The sequence below is a fragment of the Cupressus sempervirens genome, chromosome 1, assembly GCF_028749045.1.
Source record: "Cupressus sempervirens isolate cs-2001-9-10 chromosome 1, ASM2874904v1, whole genome shotgun sequence".
Taxonomy (NCBI): domain Eukaryota; kingdom Viridiplantae; phylum Streptophyta; class Pinopsida; order Cupressales; family Cupressaceae; genus Cupressus; species Cupressus sempervirens.
This window is the reverse complement of record NC_143118.1, coordinates 586,624,363-586,642,954: the sequence shown is the minus strand read 5'-3', so window position 1 is coordinate 586,642,954 and position 18,592 is coordinate 586,624,363. Positions and strand designations below refer to the sequence as shown.

The 18,592-nt window shown below is 33.2% G+C and overlaps 2 protein-coding genes across 2 annotated transcripts in view; both read right to left on the bottom strand.

Annotated features, from left to right (window-relative positions):
- The window catches only part of LOC149578778 (4-hydroxyphenylpyruvate dioxygenase-like), a 54,021-nt gene extending 44,617 nt beyond the window's left edge, over positions 1 to 9,404 (bottom strand). Inside the window, exons 1-2 of the mRNA XM_089801249.1 lie at positions 9,202 to 9,404; positions 21 to 89 (exon numbers count right to left, since the gene is read on the bottom strand). Coding sequence (XP_089657375.1) covers positions 21 to 89; positions 9,202 to 9,404 — 272 coding nt within the window. The remainder of the gene's footprint in view (positions 1 to 20; positions 90 to 9,201) is intronic.
- Positions 9,405 to 11,636: 2,232 nt separating this feature from the next.
- The window catches only part of LOC149578777 (uncharacterized protein At4g18257-like), a 41,615-nt gene continuing 34,659 nt past the window's right edge, over positions 11,637 to 18,592 (bottom strand). The window contains exons 2-3 of the mRNA XM_089831526.1: positions 12,217 to 12,534; positions 11,637 to 12,075 (exon numbers count right to left, since the gene is read on the bottom strand). Of these exons, the coding sequence (XP_089687652.1) occupies positions 11,901 to 12,075; positions 12,217 to 12,534 (493 nt within the window). The 3' untranslated portion in view covers positions 11,637 to 11,900. The remainder of the gene's footprint in view (positions 12,076 to 12,216; positions 12,535 to 18,592) is intronic.

Genomic DNA, 18,592 nt, shown 5'->3' with positions numbered 1-18,592 from the left:
AGGGGAAAATACAAAAGTACCTCCACTGACCTGCAATCGCAGGTGGCTGTTGAACGCAGTCATACGACTGCGACAGCAGTAGCCGTATGCTGCAAAGGCCAACGATTTATATATCGTGCCATGGCAAATATAAATAAAATTGCCATTGTTCTTTTTAGTCTAATCGCATGGCAAATATATATTGTGCCATTGTTTTTTTTTTTTTAATATATAAATAAACTTTATTACATGCCGTGAGCAAGATATTGATTTTCGGTTTTGGGCTTAGGATTTTGGTAATATTGAATTGATATTTAAGTATTAATTATTAATAGATTTAATAAAAAAGTTAATAATTTATATATAGTTTTATTTATTATTGTTTATTTTAAAATAAATAAATAAATTATAGTTATTGAATATTAAATTCAATTAAGATTAAATTGTATTTAAGTGATAGTAAATTGAAGTTATTTTAAATCATAAAATATATTTGAGTATAGATATTTGAAATTATTGAATTATTATAGTTTTGCTAAAACTTTAAAAAAAAATAATAATAATAATAATGATAGTTATGAGATATGGAAATGAGTGCTTAATTAGTTAAATTATTAATCAATTTAATTAAAATTTAATTAATAATGGATATTGTCAATAAAATTGTAGATCTATTTTAATATTATTTTTTAATAATGTTGTTTAGATCTTAATTACTTTTAATTCAATAAGTTAAATAAATAACTTATCTTTAGGTTATTTTTAGAAAATTGATTCAAATTAATGGGGGTGACTTCGTGAATTATAGGGTTAATTGAGAACCTCTTCTACTTGAAACTTACATTAAATAGAAAACTGAAAGCTCACACTTAAATCAACTACATGTTTTCAAATCAAACCGAATTATGATATTATGATGTTTCTATGCTGTCTACATTTTGTAGTTTTGGGGGTTGGCTTAGTTTTGACCAGTTACAGGTTGTTACCAAAGGCTCGGGGGTTATATGAATGTGATGTCATGATGTTTTAGTCTCGATCTTTTATACCCGACCTTGGTAATGTGATGGTATGCTCTATGACATGATTGTATTTTCTAGTTGTTATTGCTTTCTGTCTTCTTATGTGACGTTGGGGTGTATATTTTTGAGATATCTGACTTAACCATTTTTGAGTCTCGATCAGTTATATTTCATAACCATTTTTGAGTCTTGATCAGTTATACTTGGATTGCTTTTCAGTTGCTTGAGAGGACTGAAGTGTTTGATATGTTCTTGATGATGTCATGTGTTGACTTGACCATTTTGGAGTCTTTGATCAGTATTGTGATTTATTATTGGGATACTTTCTGGTTGCTCATTGGAGAACCATTGGATTTTGGTGATTTATCATTGATGCCTTCATTTGCTGATAGAGAACTGTTGTGACCATATGATTATTATTTGATGCTTATCTGTTGCTCATGAAGAAGTGATGTAATTTTGTGGCTTATCTTTTATGATGTTTTTCAGTTGCTTGTATAGGACTGAGGTGATTTTATTATGATTCTTTGATTTGTGATTTCATGAGCCTAGGGTAGGTTATCTATGTGTAGTGTCGGGAAGTGGCTTGCAATGGGGATCGGGGCCCTAAGAGGCTGCCTGGAGTAACCCATTGTAAGTTGTTTTAACAAGTGAAAACATCTCACCTAAATACTGACTTAAATGAACCTAATAAGATAATTGTATGTTCTCTCCCATGCCATGAGTGCTAGTACAGGCTAGGATGGGGTAGAGAGAACGCTTGGTTACGACCTTGCATTCTGCAGTATGCCTCGTCAGTATGAGAGGATACTAGTGGCCGCAGGAATCACTAGGGACCCGGGATTCCTAAGGGATTGCTCAGGTAACTTCTATGTGACTTTTGTGATGACACTTTCCCGCTTGCATAGCAGGTTTCCTACGTGTCTTTGTGGTGCCTCTGGGTCTAGATGTCTTTCTATGTTGGAACCTTTGAGTTAGTATACTTTTAGGATTTCCCAGACTTAGAGAGTACTTGTGTTTTGTGTTTTGATACCTTGTTTGGGACTTGAGACTATCTCCTCAGCGCGGTGGGAGTGGACCATTTAGGTTCCATGTGGTCGGGTGGTAGTGCTTTTTACTCTTACCATTGAGATCCGTCTGTGGTCACCGTGGCTGGAGCTTTCTTGGTTGGCATTTACCTTCACTATGTTCTTGGATTATTATGATGGATGGTTAGATTTTATGATAGATGTTTTATCATTATGGATGTATGGATGTATCAGGTATGTTATTAGTTTCATTTATTTTACTGTACTTTGTATCATGGATTTGAGGATGATGTATCTTTATCTTTACATATGTATATTCTTTTAAGCCTTTCATACCCTGTGAGATGTACAGTGGATGATTGAGCATTCCGAATTAAATTGCCAAGAGGCATTCGGAGAAAATGTATATTATGGACATTGGACTTTCTGATTATTCTTTCATATGTATGTGGTAGTTGTTAGACTTAGAATTAATTAAATTTAAATGTGACTCAACGTCTTGGGATCCTTAAGGAATGTAACTTGTGATGTATGTTTGTTGATGATTACATGTTATTGCTTCCGCTACTATGTGTTTGATGTGTATGTTATACATTCTTACTTTAAAAAAAAAAAAAAAAAAAATGTTTAGCAAACTTAGTGAAACTCTAGGTTAATTCTTCTGGATCCCTTGGCGGGGCGTTACACAAGGTTGTAGGTCCAAAATAGAAGATCCAACACCCGTGGATGGGCCATCACTCTACAAAGGACTAATAAAGAGAAAATCAATGAAATACTAGGCAAACTTAACTGACACACAAGCAACCTTTCCACCTAGCAAAGTGAGCCAACAAAAATATTCAAAACCTTATATGAAACAATTGTTGACCCAAAGGGAAATGAAGCAAAAGCTAGAGTAGCAACAAAACTAGCAATAGGAGCCTCTCCAATAACATCAACTCCAAAATCCATGGCTGACACCAACCCAAAAACTTTAGAATCTCAACAAACAACATTGATAGTAGGATGCTTCTCAACCACTTGAGGGGAGTTTTTATGTATCATGTAGTTCTAGGAAAAAGACCATTTCCACCAAGAGGAATGCTTATTTAGACTTCAATCTCTCTAACTTACACTTAGTTGCCACATGACCAATCTTGAAACACCTTCTACATATGAAGGGGATTGCTTCATTGTCTAAAGGTTGATTCTAAAACCCTTTGGAAACATAAGATTAATTTTTGTGGGTAGTCCCTTAGAAGCATCAATATCTACAAGAAAATGAGCATAAGCGAAATAAAAAATAACAGAGTTCACCCACAGAGGAAGTGAGAGGTAAGGGAGTCTAACCTAGATTGACAACTTATAGAAATATTTTGATGAAGGATTGAAATCCTGGTGTCAGGGTTTAACCATCAGTTGGAAATGATTCTCTTGTGTGAAAAAATATTCACATAGGATGATCCATCTATTGTCCAGATTATCAAATCTAGCTATGAAGAATCCCTTAGCCAATAGAAAAATATGAATTGAATCTATAATAATGTGTTCCCAATACTTAGAAATACAAGCATGGAGCCTCGGTAGAGTAGGCCAATAGCCCCTAAACCTACAAATAATAGCATCCACAAAGAGAGTGACTGCACAATCTTTGATCTCTGTCACAACCTCCTCATCAAGATTCAAAGCATGAACAATTATGATTATTAACAGTTGACTAAAGACAATATAGTTTGAATACCTCTAAATAATGTGCACATTGTATACATACATATTGACAATGATTTGATTTATGAAAACATTAATTAAATAGAATCAAGATGTCACATTAAAGAAATGGAAATATTGTTGTTTCTAAATTTGGACTGTTATGATTATTAATAGCTAATTGAAAACATTGTAACTGTATGCCACTAAATAATGTATACATTGAATACATATATTATTATTGATTTATTTTATTTTGAAACATGAATTAAGTAGTGTCAAAATATTGTGCACTTATATTTACATATGTGATGGCATTGAAATTAGGGTGTATCAACCTAAATAAGAGCTCTTCAATCAAAGACTGAGCACAAATTACCTTCTTACGTTGTACATTTTGTTGAGAATATTTAGTGAAAATAAGGAGAAAATGTAATGAAAATAAAGTTGAAAACTCTCTTTCATAAAATAATTCATATGTGGAAAATGAAGGGAACTAATTTGTGGTTGTTCATTTGGAATTTGAATAAACAAGGGAAAAAATTAATCATTTCATATTTGCACTTCATTGAATTTATTTTTTATTTCTATTGACTAGAATCATTTTTTTTTTTAATGTCCTTTTGTTAACTGGAGAGCCTTACATCATTACTATATTTGCAAGTATTTACAAGTACCACTAGTAGATGAAGTTGTTTTATAATGTTAAAGGAAGTGTGGGAGAATGTGCAATTGAAAGTACATTAAGTCTAAAGTTGGTTTAATTATAATATAGTAGTCACTATAAGTGGTGCATATTTGCACTTCATTAAAAAATCATAGCATATGGTAAAAAATGTAAACACTAAAATATTTATGTGGATGAAAATTTATATAATTTTGTGCACCTTAGGTGTATTGAGAATTGAAATAGTTGTTTATTTTTATTCTTCAATTACATATAATTTAATGAATAGATATTTATCTATGACAAATATTTATTAGGTCATTTATTTAGCAATTTTTTACTAAAATTATAAAAGTGTATTGAAAGGTCAAATAAGCTTAAATATATAATTATTGAAATATTGATGATAATTGATACCCTTTACCTAATATCTTTGCAATAGCCATCTTCTTTCATTTGTAAGAACAAAGTGAACTAAGTACTAGGCAAATAAGCATTACATATTTTCTTTTGTTGAACTTTAAGTAGGTGTAACCTAATTCTTATTCAAGTTACTTGTCCCTAGCCTTTGAAGAATATTCTAGGTTAGCTAGCACTTGTGAAAGTGCTAACCACCTAACAATTTTATGATTTATTAGACTTTGTAGGTGTAAAACATCTTGGTGACGTAAATGTAGTGTAAATCAATATAACAACACAACCAAGGGCTTTATGTGAATGTAACTTGATTCTCATTAGGGTACTTGTTCCTAGCCTTTGAGAAATCCAAGGCTACGTGGCAATTAGAGAAAGTGCTAACCACCTAAGGATTTTAACATTTGTTAGAGTTGGCATGTGTAAATCTATTTGGAGTTGTAAAGGTGGTGTAGATCAATCTAACAACACAACCAAAACATACAGGCTACTACCTTCAACATTTTTCCTGAAAATTGATCACATTGGTCCAAAGTGATGGTAAAACCATCACAATTAACACCCACTACAGAGTTGTAGCATTCCCACCAAACTTAGGAACCCAAGACATGAGCAACTGACATTTATTTGTACCCAAAATAAACTAGCAATTGCACCTTTGAAAGGAAGCAAGGGTTACACTGATAGATTTGTATATGTCAAATGATTTCATTATGTGATGTGGAGAGGTTTCAACTATGCAAGATTTTTAATGCTATCTTCCAAAAGAATGGGTTACTTATAATATTGTATCTACCCTAACCATAAGGATACAATTTCTTCTACTTGGAATAGTCTTCTTAGCATGGAATTTATATTGTTTAGCGTTGAAAACCTATGTTTACTATTTTCATTAGAGTGCCTTTTAGAAATCATAGTGTTGTTTGATAGTTTGAGGTACATTCTTGAGTAACATTCTATTTGTCGAAAAGATCAAAATTGTGATTTTAATCCAAATTCTAACAAACTACAAGACCTTGATTTCAATGTATAAATGGAAATAAACTCCTAATTTTGTCTTTGAATATTTTCTCATAAGAATGCTCAAAGCTTATTTATGTAAAATTTATGTTTTATTTAATTCTCATTAAAATATAGAATTCATATGAATATAAATATATTAATGACTATCACTTTAACTTTTCTTTTGATTTGAATTGAAGGACATATTCTTATCACAATTGGGTGAAGATATTAAATATATGAAGTATTATTAAAAGCTAAAGATGAACACTAGATACACTATAACGTTGTTTTAATAAACCAGTTTATTTTAAAATAGAAAATCAAACAAAATAATTAATAAAATAATACTATAAATTTACTTCAATTTTTTTAAATTAAAAATATTTATACAATTTTCTATAAGATAATTCTTGATAATTTTACTATAGATAAATATATTTTAAAATGGTCAAATTTAAAATCTATTAAAAGTTGATTTTTGAAATACTATAAGCAAATATTTTCTAAAATTTATAATATAGCTTATAAAACACTTATTTGAAATCTTTAGTTTTTGTATTATTTAACTTTGCATAGAGAATGGCAAAGCTTTGTCCAACTTTAAATAGATAACAATGGAATACAATTTAAATATTGAAAGTATTAATCTAAAATTTAAATCAAATGTTTCTCTTATTACCTAATTCAATCTGAATTTTAAATCATACAAAACTTAACTTTGATCCTAATTTTTAGAACTAAATGTTAACTTTAATTGAACTTTGAATACAAATTGAACCTTCTATCTAACCATAACCAACATTAAATTCTAATTTTAACTTTGATTGGATGTAAGATTGTAACTTTTACTACCTTGCAGTCCTTTCATCAGAGACGGACTTCTGATCAGCTCATTACCACCTTTTTCTCTCCCTTGTCTCCTCCGCGGGGTTTGAAAAGGCCTTCCACTACTTCACATTCCAGATTTGTCAGACATTGTACCAGTCTCTACAGGCAGCATCAGTCCTATAGGGGTTCTTCATGGCATCCGAAGACTATGGATTGTCCACGGATGTACCTCTCTGTTACAAATTTCTTTGTGACAATGAAGGACCCTTAGTCCTTTCCTTGTCTTTCTTTCTTCTTGTTGCTTTGTTTCTTTTCAGTCACCATTTGGTGCCTTTGCTTGGCTGGCTCTTCTATTTGTATGCTCAGTCCCATAAACCGTTTTGGTTTTTCGTGGACATTAATAATTTTATCTTATCTTATCTTATCTAAACCCTAGTAAAAATTGAAAAGTAATGTTAGACATTGTCTTGATTGAATTATAACTTGAATCATAACCCTACTCTAACCCTACTCCAACCTTAACCTTAATTTATAGCCAACGGTAAATATAACATTCAATATACAAATAGGCGCAACCCTAAGTCTACTCCATTCATAAGTTTAAATCTAATCAAACTTCAATATTTGAACTTTGTTAAATCTAACCAAAAATTTAATCTAAGACTAAATAAACTTGGTTTGACCACTAACCCTAACCTTATGTTAAGTAGTATTCCCTTTTTGAACCCTAACCTAACCTTAATCCCAACCTTATTTAATTGTAAGCACTAATTATAAGCATATTTGAACCATATTAATATAATTGTAAATCTTACCATAAGCTTCAATATTTATTTTTCTTTCTTCTATCTCTTTTGGATCTATTTTTTATTTTTTACCTTTTACAAATGTTTTATTTAATTGTGTTAGTTATTTTACATAATAATTTACATTTCAATCAATCATAATATATATTCATCTCTTATCAATGTATTTATCAATTTAGTTTTGGTAATTCTTGTCTATTACTTATGAAGTGTACTTATTTGATATATACTTCAATTTTATTTTAGATGTACCATGTTTTGAATTCTTTAATTCTTTTGAACATCATCTTTCCATGCATATATTTCTAGTATAGGTTATTCTTCTATTGGTAAGCATTTTTAACAATAGAAAGCAATCTAGTTTATTTATGAGTTATTTTCACCATTTTTCAATTTTAGAATTAAAACTTTAACATACATACATACATACATATATCAGATCAATTTAGACTTTCTCAAAGAAAGCTAGACTTCCTTTAGTAGAATTGATGATCATCTTTTTCAAAATTTCTTAATAGAGTTGAAGGTCATCTTTTATATATTAACTATATATTAGAAAATATATTTAATTATTAAATAAAGCTAAACTTTTTAAAGTTGAATATTATCTTTTTCAATGTCTAAAATTATACTTAAATTAAAATATATATTACAAGATATATTTTGTTAAAATGTATATTATTAAAAGGTCTTGTTTGGAAAAATTTAAACATAATTTGAAATATACAAGGAAAAAATGAAAAGTATTTCCAAAACACAATCTTTTGAAAAAATATTTATTCATATAAGATTTATTTTTGAAATTTAGACTTTAGAATAATATATCTAGTCAACTAAATCTTTATTAAAATTTATATCAAAAAATATATTTTATTAAAATATATATTATTAGAAAAATCTTGTTTTAAAAAATTAAAAATTAAATGAAAAAAACGAAAAACATTTTTTGAAATTTTTTGTTTTTTTCTATGTGCTTCCAAAACTCACTTTTGAAAATATTTTCATTTTGAAAGGAAATGTTTTTTGTAATTTCTTGGACCTTTAGATAATGCCTAATGTAAGGGCATTACATCAAGAAATGTTTATGTCATGTCCCCAAATTTTAATGTAATAATTAAATTTAATTAATTAATTAATTGGTCCCAAAATTTAAATAATATAATAAAAGAACCTTTAATTAGTTACTTTAATTAATTAATATGGGGCCCAAATTAATATCTGTATTTGTGATTCCGATTGATTTAATATATCTCGAACCTATTTATATTTTAATTTCGATTGATAAATGTTGTTGTCGGCTATCTTTGTACACCCTCGGAAAGGTTTTTTCCGACAGGTATTTAAGCACGACTTGTAGGTAGTCGTAGGTATGCTATTTGAATTTTTTTCTTTGTATTGTGAATTCTTGTTGAAGTTCTCTATTGTTCACCATTTCAAAAGTAAAAGATCTTCCTTACTTGGTTTTCCGGTTTCAATGAGATTCAACCCTCACTCTATTCCGTCGCTTGTAATACTTTGCTCAGATCTAGCAAATCGAAGCACCATCTTTGTCTGTGAGTATTAATTGGAGAATATCAGTATTCAATATCTATTCATGCTCGAGATTTATTTGATGGAGTTGTGTTCTAATATGATTTGCATATGAGTTTGTATGTTCTTTCCAATTTCTATAAAATACCCGATGTACTCCTCCATCCACCTCCCTCTGTACCTCTCCCTCCAATCGTACTCCTCCCTCCATCTGTCATACTACCTCCCTCCATTCATACCTCCATTCGTACTCCTCCACCCACCTCTCTGTACTCCTCCCTCCACCCCTCCGTACTTCTTCCTCCATCCCTTTGTACTCCTTGTACTCCTTCCACCATCTTCCATCCAACTCCCTCTGGACCTCTCCCACCAATCCTACTCCATCTGTACTCCTGCCTCCATTCATACTTCTCCCTCCATCTGTCGTACCACCTCCCTCCATTCATACTCCCTCCTATTGTACGACCTCCATCCGTACTCCTCCATCCACCTCCCTCTGTACCTCTCCCTCCATCATACTACCTCCCTCCATTCATACTCCTCCCCTTCGTTCGTACTCCTCCCTCCATCTATCGTACTACCTCCCTCCATTTGTACTCTTCCATCCATCTATACTTAACCCCAACATCTTCCATACATACCTCCCTCTCCATTTGTTGTACTACCCCCTCCATTTGTACTCATCCCTCTATCTATCAGTTGTACTTACGCCCCCCTCCCCCGCCCCATACACTTCCATCTTCTGCAATTCATATTCCATACATTTCCATTCCCTTCATACTTCAATTTTGATCTTCCACTACCAACCACCGTACTAGGGTCCTCTTCACCATACATATGCCACAGTTCATATGTCCCTCCGTATTCACAAAAAGTTTGGCGTACGATCTTGTATCCACTGCCTCTTTGTCCGAACAAGGGACATGACAATTTATAAGATAAACTTTAAATAAATTGTATTACATTTTAAAATAGATAATTAAATTATATAAATTATCCAAATGTATTTCAATAACGAAGCATTTGGAAAGGTCAACTGTACAATTATTGAATTGGTATTTTCATCCCAGTCTATTATTCGCTAGCTAGTAAAATATATAGAAAGCAACATGTATCTCACCGCTACCAACATCAAGTGCTCTATTTCGGTCCTATTGGGTTCTTCATGTAATCTTGAGTCTAAGTAACTTTTAATTCATTATATAACAATTTATTTCCCTATACATATTATATGAATTTTTTTTGAGGCAAGTTAAATTCAAACACCGTGTGTCACCATGCCTTTCCACTTAGACAGAATGAAGGATTTTAATGATGTCAATGAGACCATCGGTCTAAGGGACCACAAATTAGAAGCATTAATTTGGATTCCTTTCCAAATCCAACCTCCTGTTGTGAATCTTGACAATCAAACCAACGGTCTATCATATCTTATTGAACAAACTGTGTAAGCTTATGCCATCCCCTACAATGACCCTGTATTGGGCCTTGCAATCGGTAAGAAAGTGACATTTCGTCTCAAACACCCCTTTTTCGCAAAATCTGCAGATCCTCTCCTCCCACTCCTCTTTAGGCTTCTCCCATCTACTAGTCTTGCACCTAAGATGATGTGATCCAGTCCTCAACTAAGCAATTAACATCCTAGCCTTACCATTAATAGCTGACCCCAAATATGCTTGATCTTCATGCTCCTTAGAAAGATTGAAAACTTTGATGTCATGTCTAATCACAGTATGTCAATTACGGATAAACAAATTGAATAGTTCTCTTTCTCGCATTCCTTTATTACATTCCGACTTCCATAATGTTCCTCGCCGCCAAAAAAACATTTAACTAACCACCCGCATCCACTGGACCCGTTCAAATTTCCCAGGCACTGATTTGCCTTTTCAGGCATTTGATCACTGCCGGATTGTCAGAACAATCAGGCGGTCAGAACAATTCGGCAGGACTATCGGTTCAATAAAGATGTAGACATCTACTAACCAATTTAAATAAGACAAATCACCATGTATTATTTAGTAGCCACCACTCTCCATTTACCATTGCAACATGACCATTTAAAAGATGCCCAAATCAGACGGCCCACTTTGATCAATAATTGAATAAGGGCTCATAGGGGCACCATAGTGTGTAGAGTTTACTTCCCTTCTAATTAATGTATGCGTTATGTCTGTGAGAGTAGCTAATGAATTGGTGAATCTTATGAGTTGGATAGCCATTTCCCTGATTGATTAGGTTATCTCAGATTGGGTGCCAACACCGTAAACATGTGTTTTGAGATTTTATAAAATAAAAAAAATGGTAATAGCCAAGGTTCTCTCATACACCACCTAAGTTTAAAATCATATTGTTTTTTACAAGATGAAGAGTACAATGTGTATTTCCTATGTTTAGGAGCATATTATCAATTTTTTTTGAGAATGTCCACTTCAGGCATGAATGTGTACCACAAATGGATAAGTAAATGGGAGTTTGTATGAGATTAATGATGGCTGCCAAAAATGAAATGAAAATGTGATTAATAACCATACTGGCCATTTGACATTTTGTAATAGGTGGGGGGCCCGTAACCCCTCTTTACCCTTTCAAAACCTGCAATGTTATTCGATACTCTAGCTTAAGAGAGCATAACATTTATTTATGTTTTCATATATAAGATGAGCAAACTGGGTTTTGTTAAGTTCAAAATAAGCAACCCAGAACTTTTGGGATTTATAGAACAGAAAGGGTGAATACAATCAAGTAGTGTATTACAATGATCAAATACAAGATTCCCACTGATAATCTTTGTTTCCCGTCTTGCTGGATCATCTTGATTAGACAGACACAGCATATATATAGATATTCATAGTACAAGCTCATTGATGAATTTCGTTGAAATAATTTGGCTTTCAGACACTAAGTAGTTGTTTCCACCACCTATGCTAGAATTGCACTAGGAATCTTGTAATTGAGTATTTTCTTCTGTTTTGGCAGCTTTTAATTTCTCAATCTGCTTCCTAAGGAATGCCTGCCGCAATTTCTCACGGTTCTTTTCAGCTTGAATCTGCCGCCGTTGCTTCAAAACAGAAGCTTTTTCCCTGGCTTCAGTAGTCTCTTCATTTACTTCCCTGCAAAGAAAACAAAGTATGGTGTACATTGCTTATAATGTTTTGAAGAGCAAATGCAAAAGCACCTTGTTTTCTACCAATAATACAATCCTAGAACCTAACATACAGAAATATGAAATAACATCCTTCAACAAGACACACCTCACTAATCTCTTATGCTCTTCACCAACTCCTGAATATCCAGTCCAACCAATGCCAGCACGTTTTCCATCTGAGAATGAAAGTGAAATGGCATCATCAGTTCTATTGCCACTCTCAGTGGCTTCATCTTTGTTTTCCACTTCCAACCGTTCTGTGTCCTCTGAAACACCCTTGCTGAGAAAATCCACACAGTATTTCTCCTTGTCTTCTTCGTCTGGAAGTTCACCTCGCACAAGTTTTGAATAGAGCTCTGCTTTCTTCTCCAAAGCAGCATAGCTAGCTGATCCATCATTAACAGCCTTCAACTGAAGTTTATCTCTATTAAGAAAAAATCACAACTTAGTCACTGTTCTGCAATTTAAATTACAACTAGGATACAAAAAAAACTATATGTCAAACATGAAATTTTGTTGATGGTACAAGTCTATTGAACCAAGCAGAAGTTTAAAGGCATGCAGATAACACAAAAACTCTTCTTATTTAGTTAATTTGGCTGTTTTCCCATTTCAAGCGAGCTTTGAGCTTGAGTGTGTCTGTAAAAAACTTTCATATAGAGGTTTAAAAATCTTTGTTATCTGTAAAAACTGACCACTGCTACAATTCCCTTCTAGGAGGCTTCAGGTCTATTAAACAATAAATAGATTATGTATTCTCCTGAGATCCAGCTGCCTTTCAAGATAAGGAATGCTTTATGTCCAACTTTTAAATCTTACAAAGAGTTTTTACACTGACTAAATAAGGTCTCAAACATTTATTCAACTCCTATTTTTCAACGTTTTGCTCAACACTCTGAATACAATGTAATGTGAATTGCAGCATCACATCACCAAGTTCCATAAATTGGCTATTTGTCAAACATTGTTGAGAATTTCATGGAAGCACGTTGCCTGGTATTGTGATCCTTCTGTTAATTCAATACAATTATTTTTGCAGTTTTAAAGTTGCTGGAGGTTGCTAAACTTAATGTGATATTGATCATAGGAAACTTGGAGCATGTTTTTGATCATCGAGTGTCCAGAAATTACAAGTAACAGATGCTACAAGAAGAATAAAATAATTGGGAAAAACTCATTAAATTACGATAGTTGCTTCCCTTAAAAGAATCAGATCAAGTATTAGCTGCATCATGACCGACCAGTTCTTTTTACTCTGCATCACACAGGGTGGCATTGTATTTACTTTGAAGTCAATAAAAATGGATCCTAATCATTTACACTGAAAAGAAACAAGAATTTTCAACACTGCTAAATGAAGTTGCCAAAACAGAGTTGTGCATATGGGTAAATCTGGATGCCCATATAGAAAACATAGAAAAATTACAAATTTATACATATTTGTAGTCGGAAAACAAGATTATAAAGTATATATTATATAATTATTAATAATACAGTATTAATAATTATTAAATTAACAGCAAATGATATTACTCTTTATTCGTGAACATTCACAATTATTTAATATTGTGCATATAAATATGATTAATCTTCATATTGATTAATTTATATTCAATACAGTACACAATATTAAATTTCAAAATTTAAAACTATTAAAAAGAGATTATAGACCGCATACCAATCAGAAGTCGAACACTTTATCTATAACAAGTCAAACCATGCAAAGTGATATCTAGGGCATTCGGGTAGCAGTCCTACACTTTGCACTATTCAGTTAGTAGAGGTGACCAGTCCAAATCACACATGGGAAGGACTATGCTAAGTCAGCATTGTTCATTAGTTCTACTAATGGGTCTTTGTTTGCTGCCGCAACTACACTCTTTTGGGTTAGGAGGCTAAAACAAAAAAAGATATGTTTGAAAATAATGGGTTTGGACTTTCACTTTTACCCATTCCAAAAGTGGAATTTGTTTTTCCATAAATTGTGCCCACCTTTCTGTACTGTCTTCTTTTCGAAATAGGATTTAATAATATACAATAATGATTTAAAAAAATGAACAATGAACAGAAATTAAATTGAAATTAAAAGCATAAAACAATAAAATTAAATTATAACATAATTAAAATTTAATTATGATTGATGAATGGTCAAAAGGCACGAAAGAAAAAGTTGTGAAACCCTCAACCATGAGATATAAAAAGGATAAAAGAACTTCATTTGAAGGAGGCGTATGGAGGAACAAAAAAAGAATGGAGCATAGGAATTAAGGAAGGATTAATGGAAGAAGAAAGAAATGGGAATAAATAAGGAGGTGACACTTTCAAAGGGCAGAAATGATCAAGGGTTGAGACTCTCACTCTCTCGAAGGGTGGAAATTATGAAAGGTTGTGACTCTCTCTAAAGGCAGTAATTATGAAAGGTTGTGCCTTCCTCAACAGAAAACAATTATGAAGGTTGCGACTCTCAGGAGCAGCAATGACGAAAGGTTGTGACCTTTGCAAAGGGCAGACATGATGAAGATGTGTCACTCTCTCTTGTATTAGAAGATGTAAAGGTCATTTGAGGACGACATCCAAAGGAGATCAATTTGGGGGAAAATATGTATTCTCAAAGGCAACAATGAAAAGTGGTGACTCAATTCTTATGAAAGGTGGCGACCCTTTCACCAATAAAAGAAACATCATTACAAGCATTCAAGGATCACTTAATCTATCATCATTCACCAATATATTAAAGCAGCACTCAGTCAATCATCATTCACTAATATATCAAATTATCAAATCAAAGGAAATCATTCAATCACCCATCAAACATCAATTGGGAAACAAGAAAAAAGACCAACAATCAATTCAATCAGTCTATATTAATCATTCATTATCAATTGAGGAATCAATCAATAAAAGCAAATTGGTACTCAAAGAAAAGAGATCAGTTTTACAAGTCAGCATTAATCAAGCATGTAGATTGATCAGATCAGAAACTGCCATATATTGCAGACAATAACTATCTTATTTATTTTTGGTATGCAAGATTATTATAAATAGATAATATACAAATATTTTGTGATTGTGTATAAATGACCTATATCTATCCTTTATTATACTAATTAATCTATTATTTGTTGAAATCTCTTATAAACCAACACATTAGTATTAGGGAGGACCTCAATAAGGTCAGCATGTGTGCCTTCCCCTTCTAGGTAGCCCACCACATGCTGGATGGACAAGAATTCTAGCCAATTGGGGCCAAGAGGATGAGTTTGAGTACTCTGTTCTCTTGGGTTTAGATATGGTCAAGTTAGGGTGCCTTATTGAGGAGTCATGAATAGGGTTGCAGGTACGTCTATCCCTTCTATGTAGCCCACCTTGTGCTGGATGCATAAGAGTTCCTGCCCCTTGGGGCCAAGAGGTTGGCTTTGGATACTCTACACTCTTGTGCTTAGTTGTGGTGAAGTTAGGGCACCCTAACATGCTTCCTCTCCAACCCCTATTATGGTTGATAATGGGAAAGGAGCTATTGATTCTTGACTTTGTAAATGATTTATTTAAATAGATTGAAATAATTAATAATATATGTGCATTTATATGTTCACCTAACCCTGATTGCAATATTGGTGGAATTCTGTTACATGATTGGAGGACCTATTCCAAGGTTTATCTTTCTAAAGACGTATTTATGGTTAAAGTCAAAATTCAAACTATATAAACCTTATTGAGGGGATAAGGAGGGCAAGGTCAGAGTTCCGTGGCAGGGCAAGGAGGGGATAATTTCAAAGTTGATTTAGGGTCTCCTCTATGGAGACATACAACGAGCATATGACAGGTTTCACGTAGTGGCTCCTGTATTTGGAGTTGTAATTATTGTCAAAGTAACAAAGAAAAGCCTTTCGATAGCTCTTATTCCCTGGTAAAACTTTCATTTCATGGGCCTTGCTGGTAGAGGTTTTGGAATGTGCAAAGGTGCAGATGGGAAGGAGTTGTCTGATGCACAGATAGCTTCATTTGTAGAAGAACAAGAAGTTGTTGATCATTTGGTTAAAAGATTAAAAAAAAAGTTATAAATCAACCTCCTTCCTCAAAAAAGAACAAAATGCAACCACCCGCTCAAATAAAACCAATTGTATCTTCCAAACATCCATTCATGCAAGTGTCTCTACCACGAGGGCAAGAAGAAGTAGAAAATAATGCATCAGCCCAAAAAAAAGGCCCATTGCACTATGCATTTAAAATGGAAGCAAAAGACCGTGTTGATGAAGCTATTGCACATCGCCTCTATGCTAATGCCCTTCTTTTCAACCTAGTAAGATCACCATAATGGAAGGAAATGGTAAGAGCCATCAAAGAAGCACGAGATGATTACATAGATCCTGGGTATGAAAAGGCATGTACCAAACTCTTGCAAAAGGAGAGAGTTTCTATAGAGAGCATTTCAACCCATTATAAATGCTTGGAAAACTTTGGGTGTGACAATTGTGTCTGATAGTTGGAAAGATACAAGAAACATGTCATTAATTAATGTGATTGCAATGTCCCCAAAAGGGGCAATGTTTCTAAAGGCAATTGATTGTCAAGGGGAGGTGAAGGATTCACAATTCATCTCTAATGTTCTCATTGAGGCCGTAGATATGGTGGGTAGTGAGAATGTGATCCAAGTTGTTACAGACAATGCCAAAAATTGTAGGGGAGTTGGTGCTTTGGTTGAGGGTCGGTATGACCATATTTTTTGGACACCATGCACTATACACTCCCTCAACTTGATCATGCAACAGACTAGCACTCAAATAGACTGGGTGAAGCAAATATACGAAGAGGGAGAGTGCATAAAAATGTTTGACTAACCACAACATGTCACAATCCATTTTTAAAACATACTCAAAATTGGAGTTCCTGAAGGTAAATTAATTTTTTGTAATTATTAAATTTAATGGAAGTGTGATTTAGTTAATATTTATAATTTTATTGTCAATTGACATATTGTTAACTTGTTGAGGTTGTTGAGACCCGTTTTGCATCTCATACTATTGTTATGAGACAACTTCTCAAAGTACAATATGCTTTGAGCCAAATGGTCATTTGTCCACAATGGGGTATGGAAGGCTTCAAATACCGAAAGAGCCCTAAAGATTAGGGGTGTGATCTTGGATGGTAGTTGGAGGGCTTGTGTACAATATGTATTGGATATCACCAAGCCCATCATGACTATGCTTTGCTTTGCCGATATAGATACACCTTGCTTAGGAGATGTGTATGATGGCATGGACACCATGGTTGAGAAGCTGAAATATTCTATACAAGCAAATGAGAGTGACCGTACAGAATGTCAAGCCTTATGCAATAAAGTGGAAGCAATAATTCTTCATCGTTAGGAGAAGATGACTGCCCCATTGCACCTCCTTGCATATGGTTTATCTCTAAGGTATTATAGCAAGGTGGTACTTTCTATGCTGGATAGAATTGCACCATGTGTTGATGAAGAGGTTGCTAATGGATGCTCCAAAGCTTTTGCGAGAATCTTCCAAGATGATGAGATACATGAAAAGGTGAGGCTAGAGTTTGGCTTATTTGCTTCTAGAGCAAGGTTTACTCCATTTGCAATTAAGGACCAAAATAAAATGAGAGCAATCACATGGTGGTACATGTATGGTTAGTCGTACAAGTCTCTACAACCTCTTGCAATCAAAATCCTCTCACAAATTAGTTTTGATTTTTATTTTTAGATTACAACTTGTATTCTACAATCTAGTGTAAACATTTGTCGTATTGTCATTTGCTTTTCATTTGTATGTTTAAAAATTAAATTTGTGAGGACAATGCAAGTTGCACGTTCTTCTGCTGCTGAAAGGAATTGGAGTACATACTCCTATATCCATTTAGTGAAGCGCAACCAGTTGGGGCCAAAGAAAGCTAAGGACTTGGTCTACTTTCATACCAACTTGCGTCTTTTGTCATGTAAGGATGATGAATACATGGATGGAGCAGCCAAACTTTGGGATGTACTCCCTGAGTGTGCAAATTTGGATGCAACATTTCATGATCTTACTACGATGATGGATGATGGTGATGATAGTTCCATGACACATGGTGCATCTAGTGCAAGTGAAACCATTCTTGGTTCAAACGATATGGACCTTGCAGCAGTTGGAGATGAGGAGGATCCAGATTTTCCTGAGAAAACTTATGATCCTGATTAGTGAACATTGAATCATGAACTATGTTTTTGATTTTGTAGTTTGGACATAGAGTCTAGAACATGAATATTTGTGCCTATGAAGTTTTAATTTGAAGTTTGAACTATTTGATTGACATATGAAATATCTAAAATCTTGATTAATGGTGAAGTATCATATGATACTATCAATGATGTATGTTTGTATATTTCTAAGTTTCTAACTCTAAGCTTTTGTATTTATAAGTTTCTTAAATTCTTTGGATTTATATTAATATTATAATAAATATATATATAGACATTTCCAAACACATCC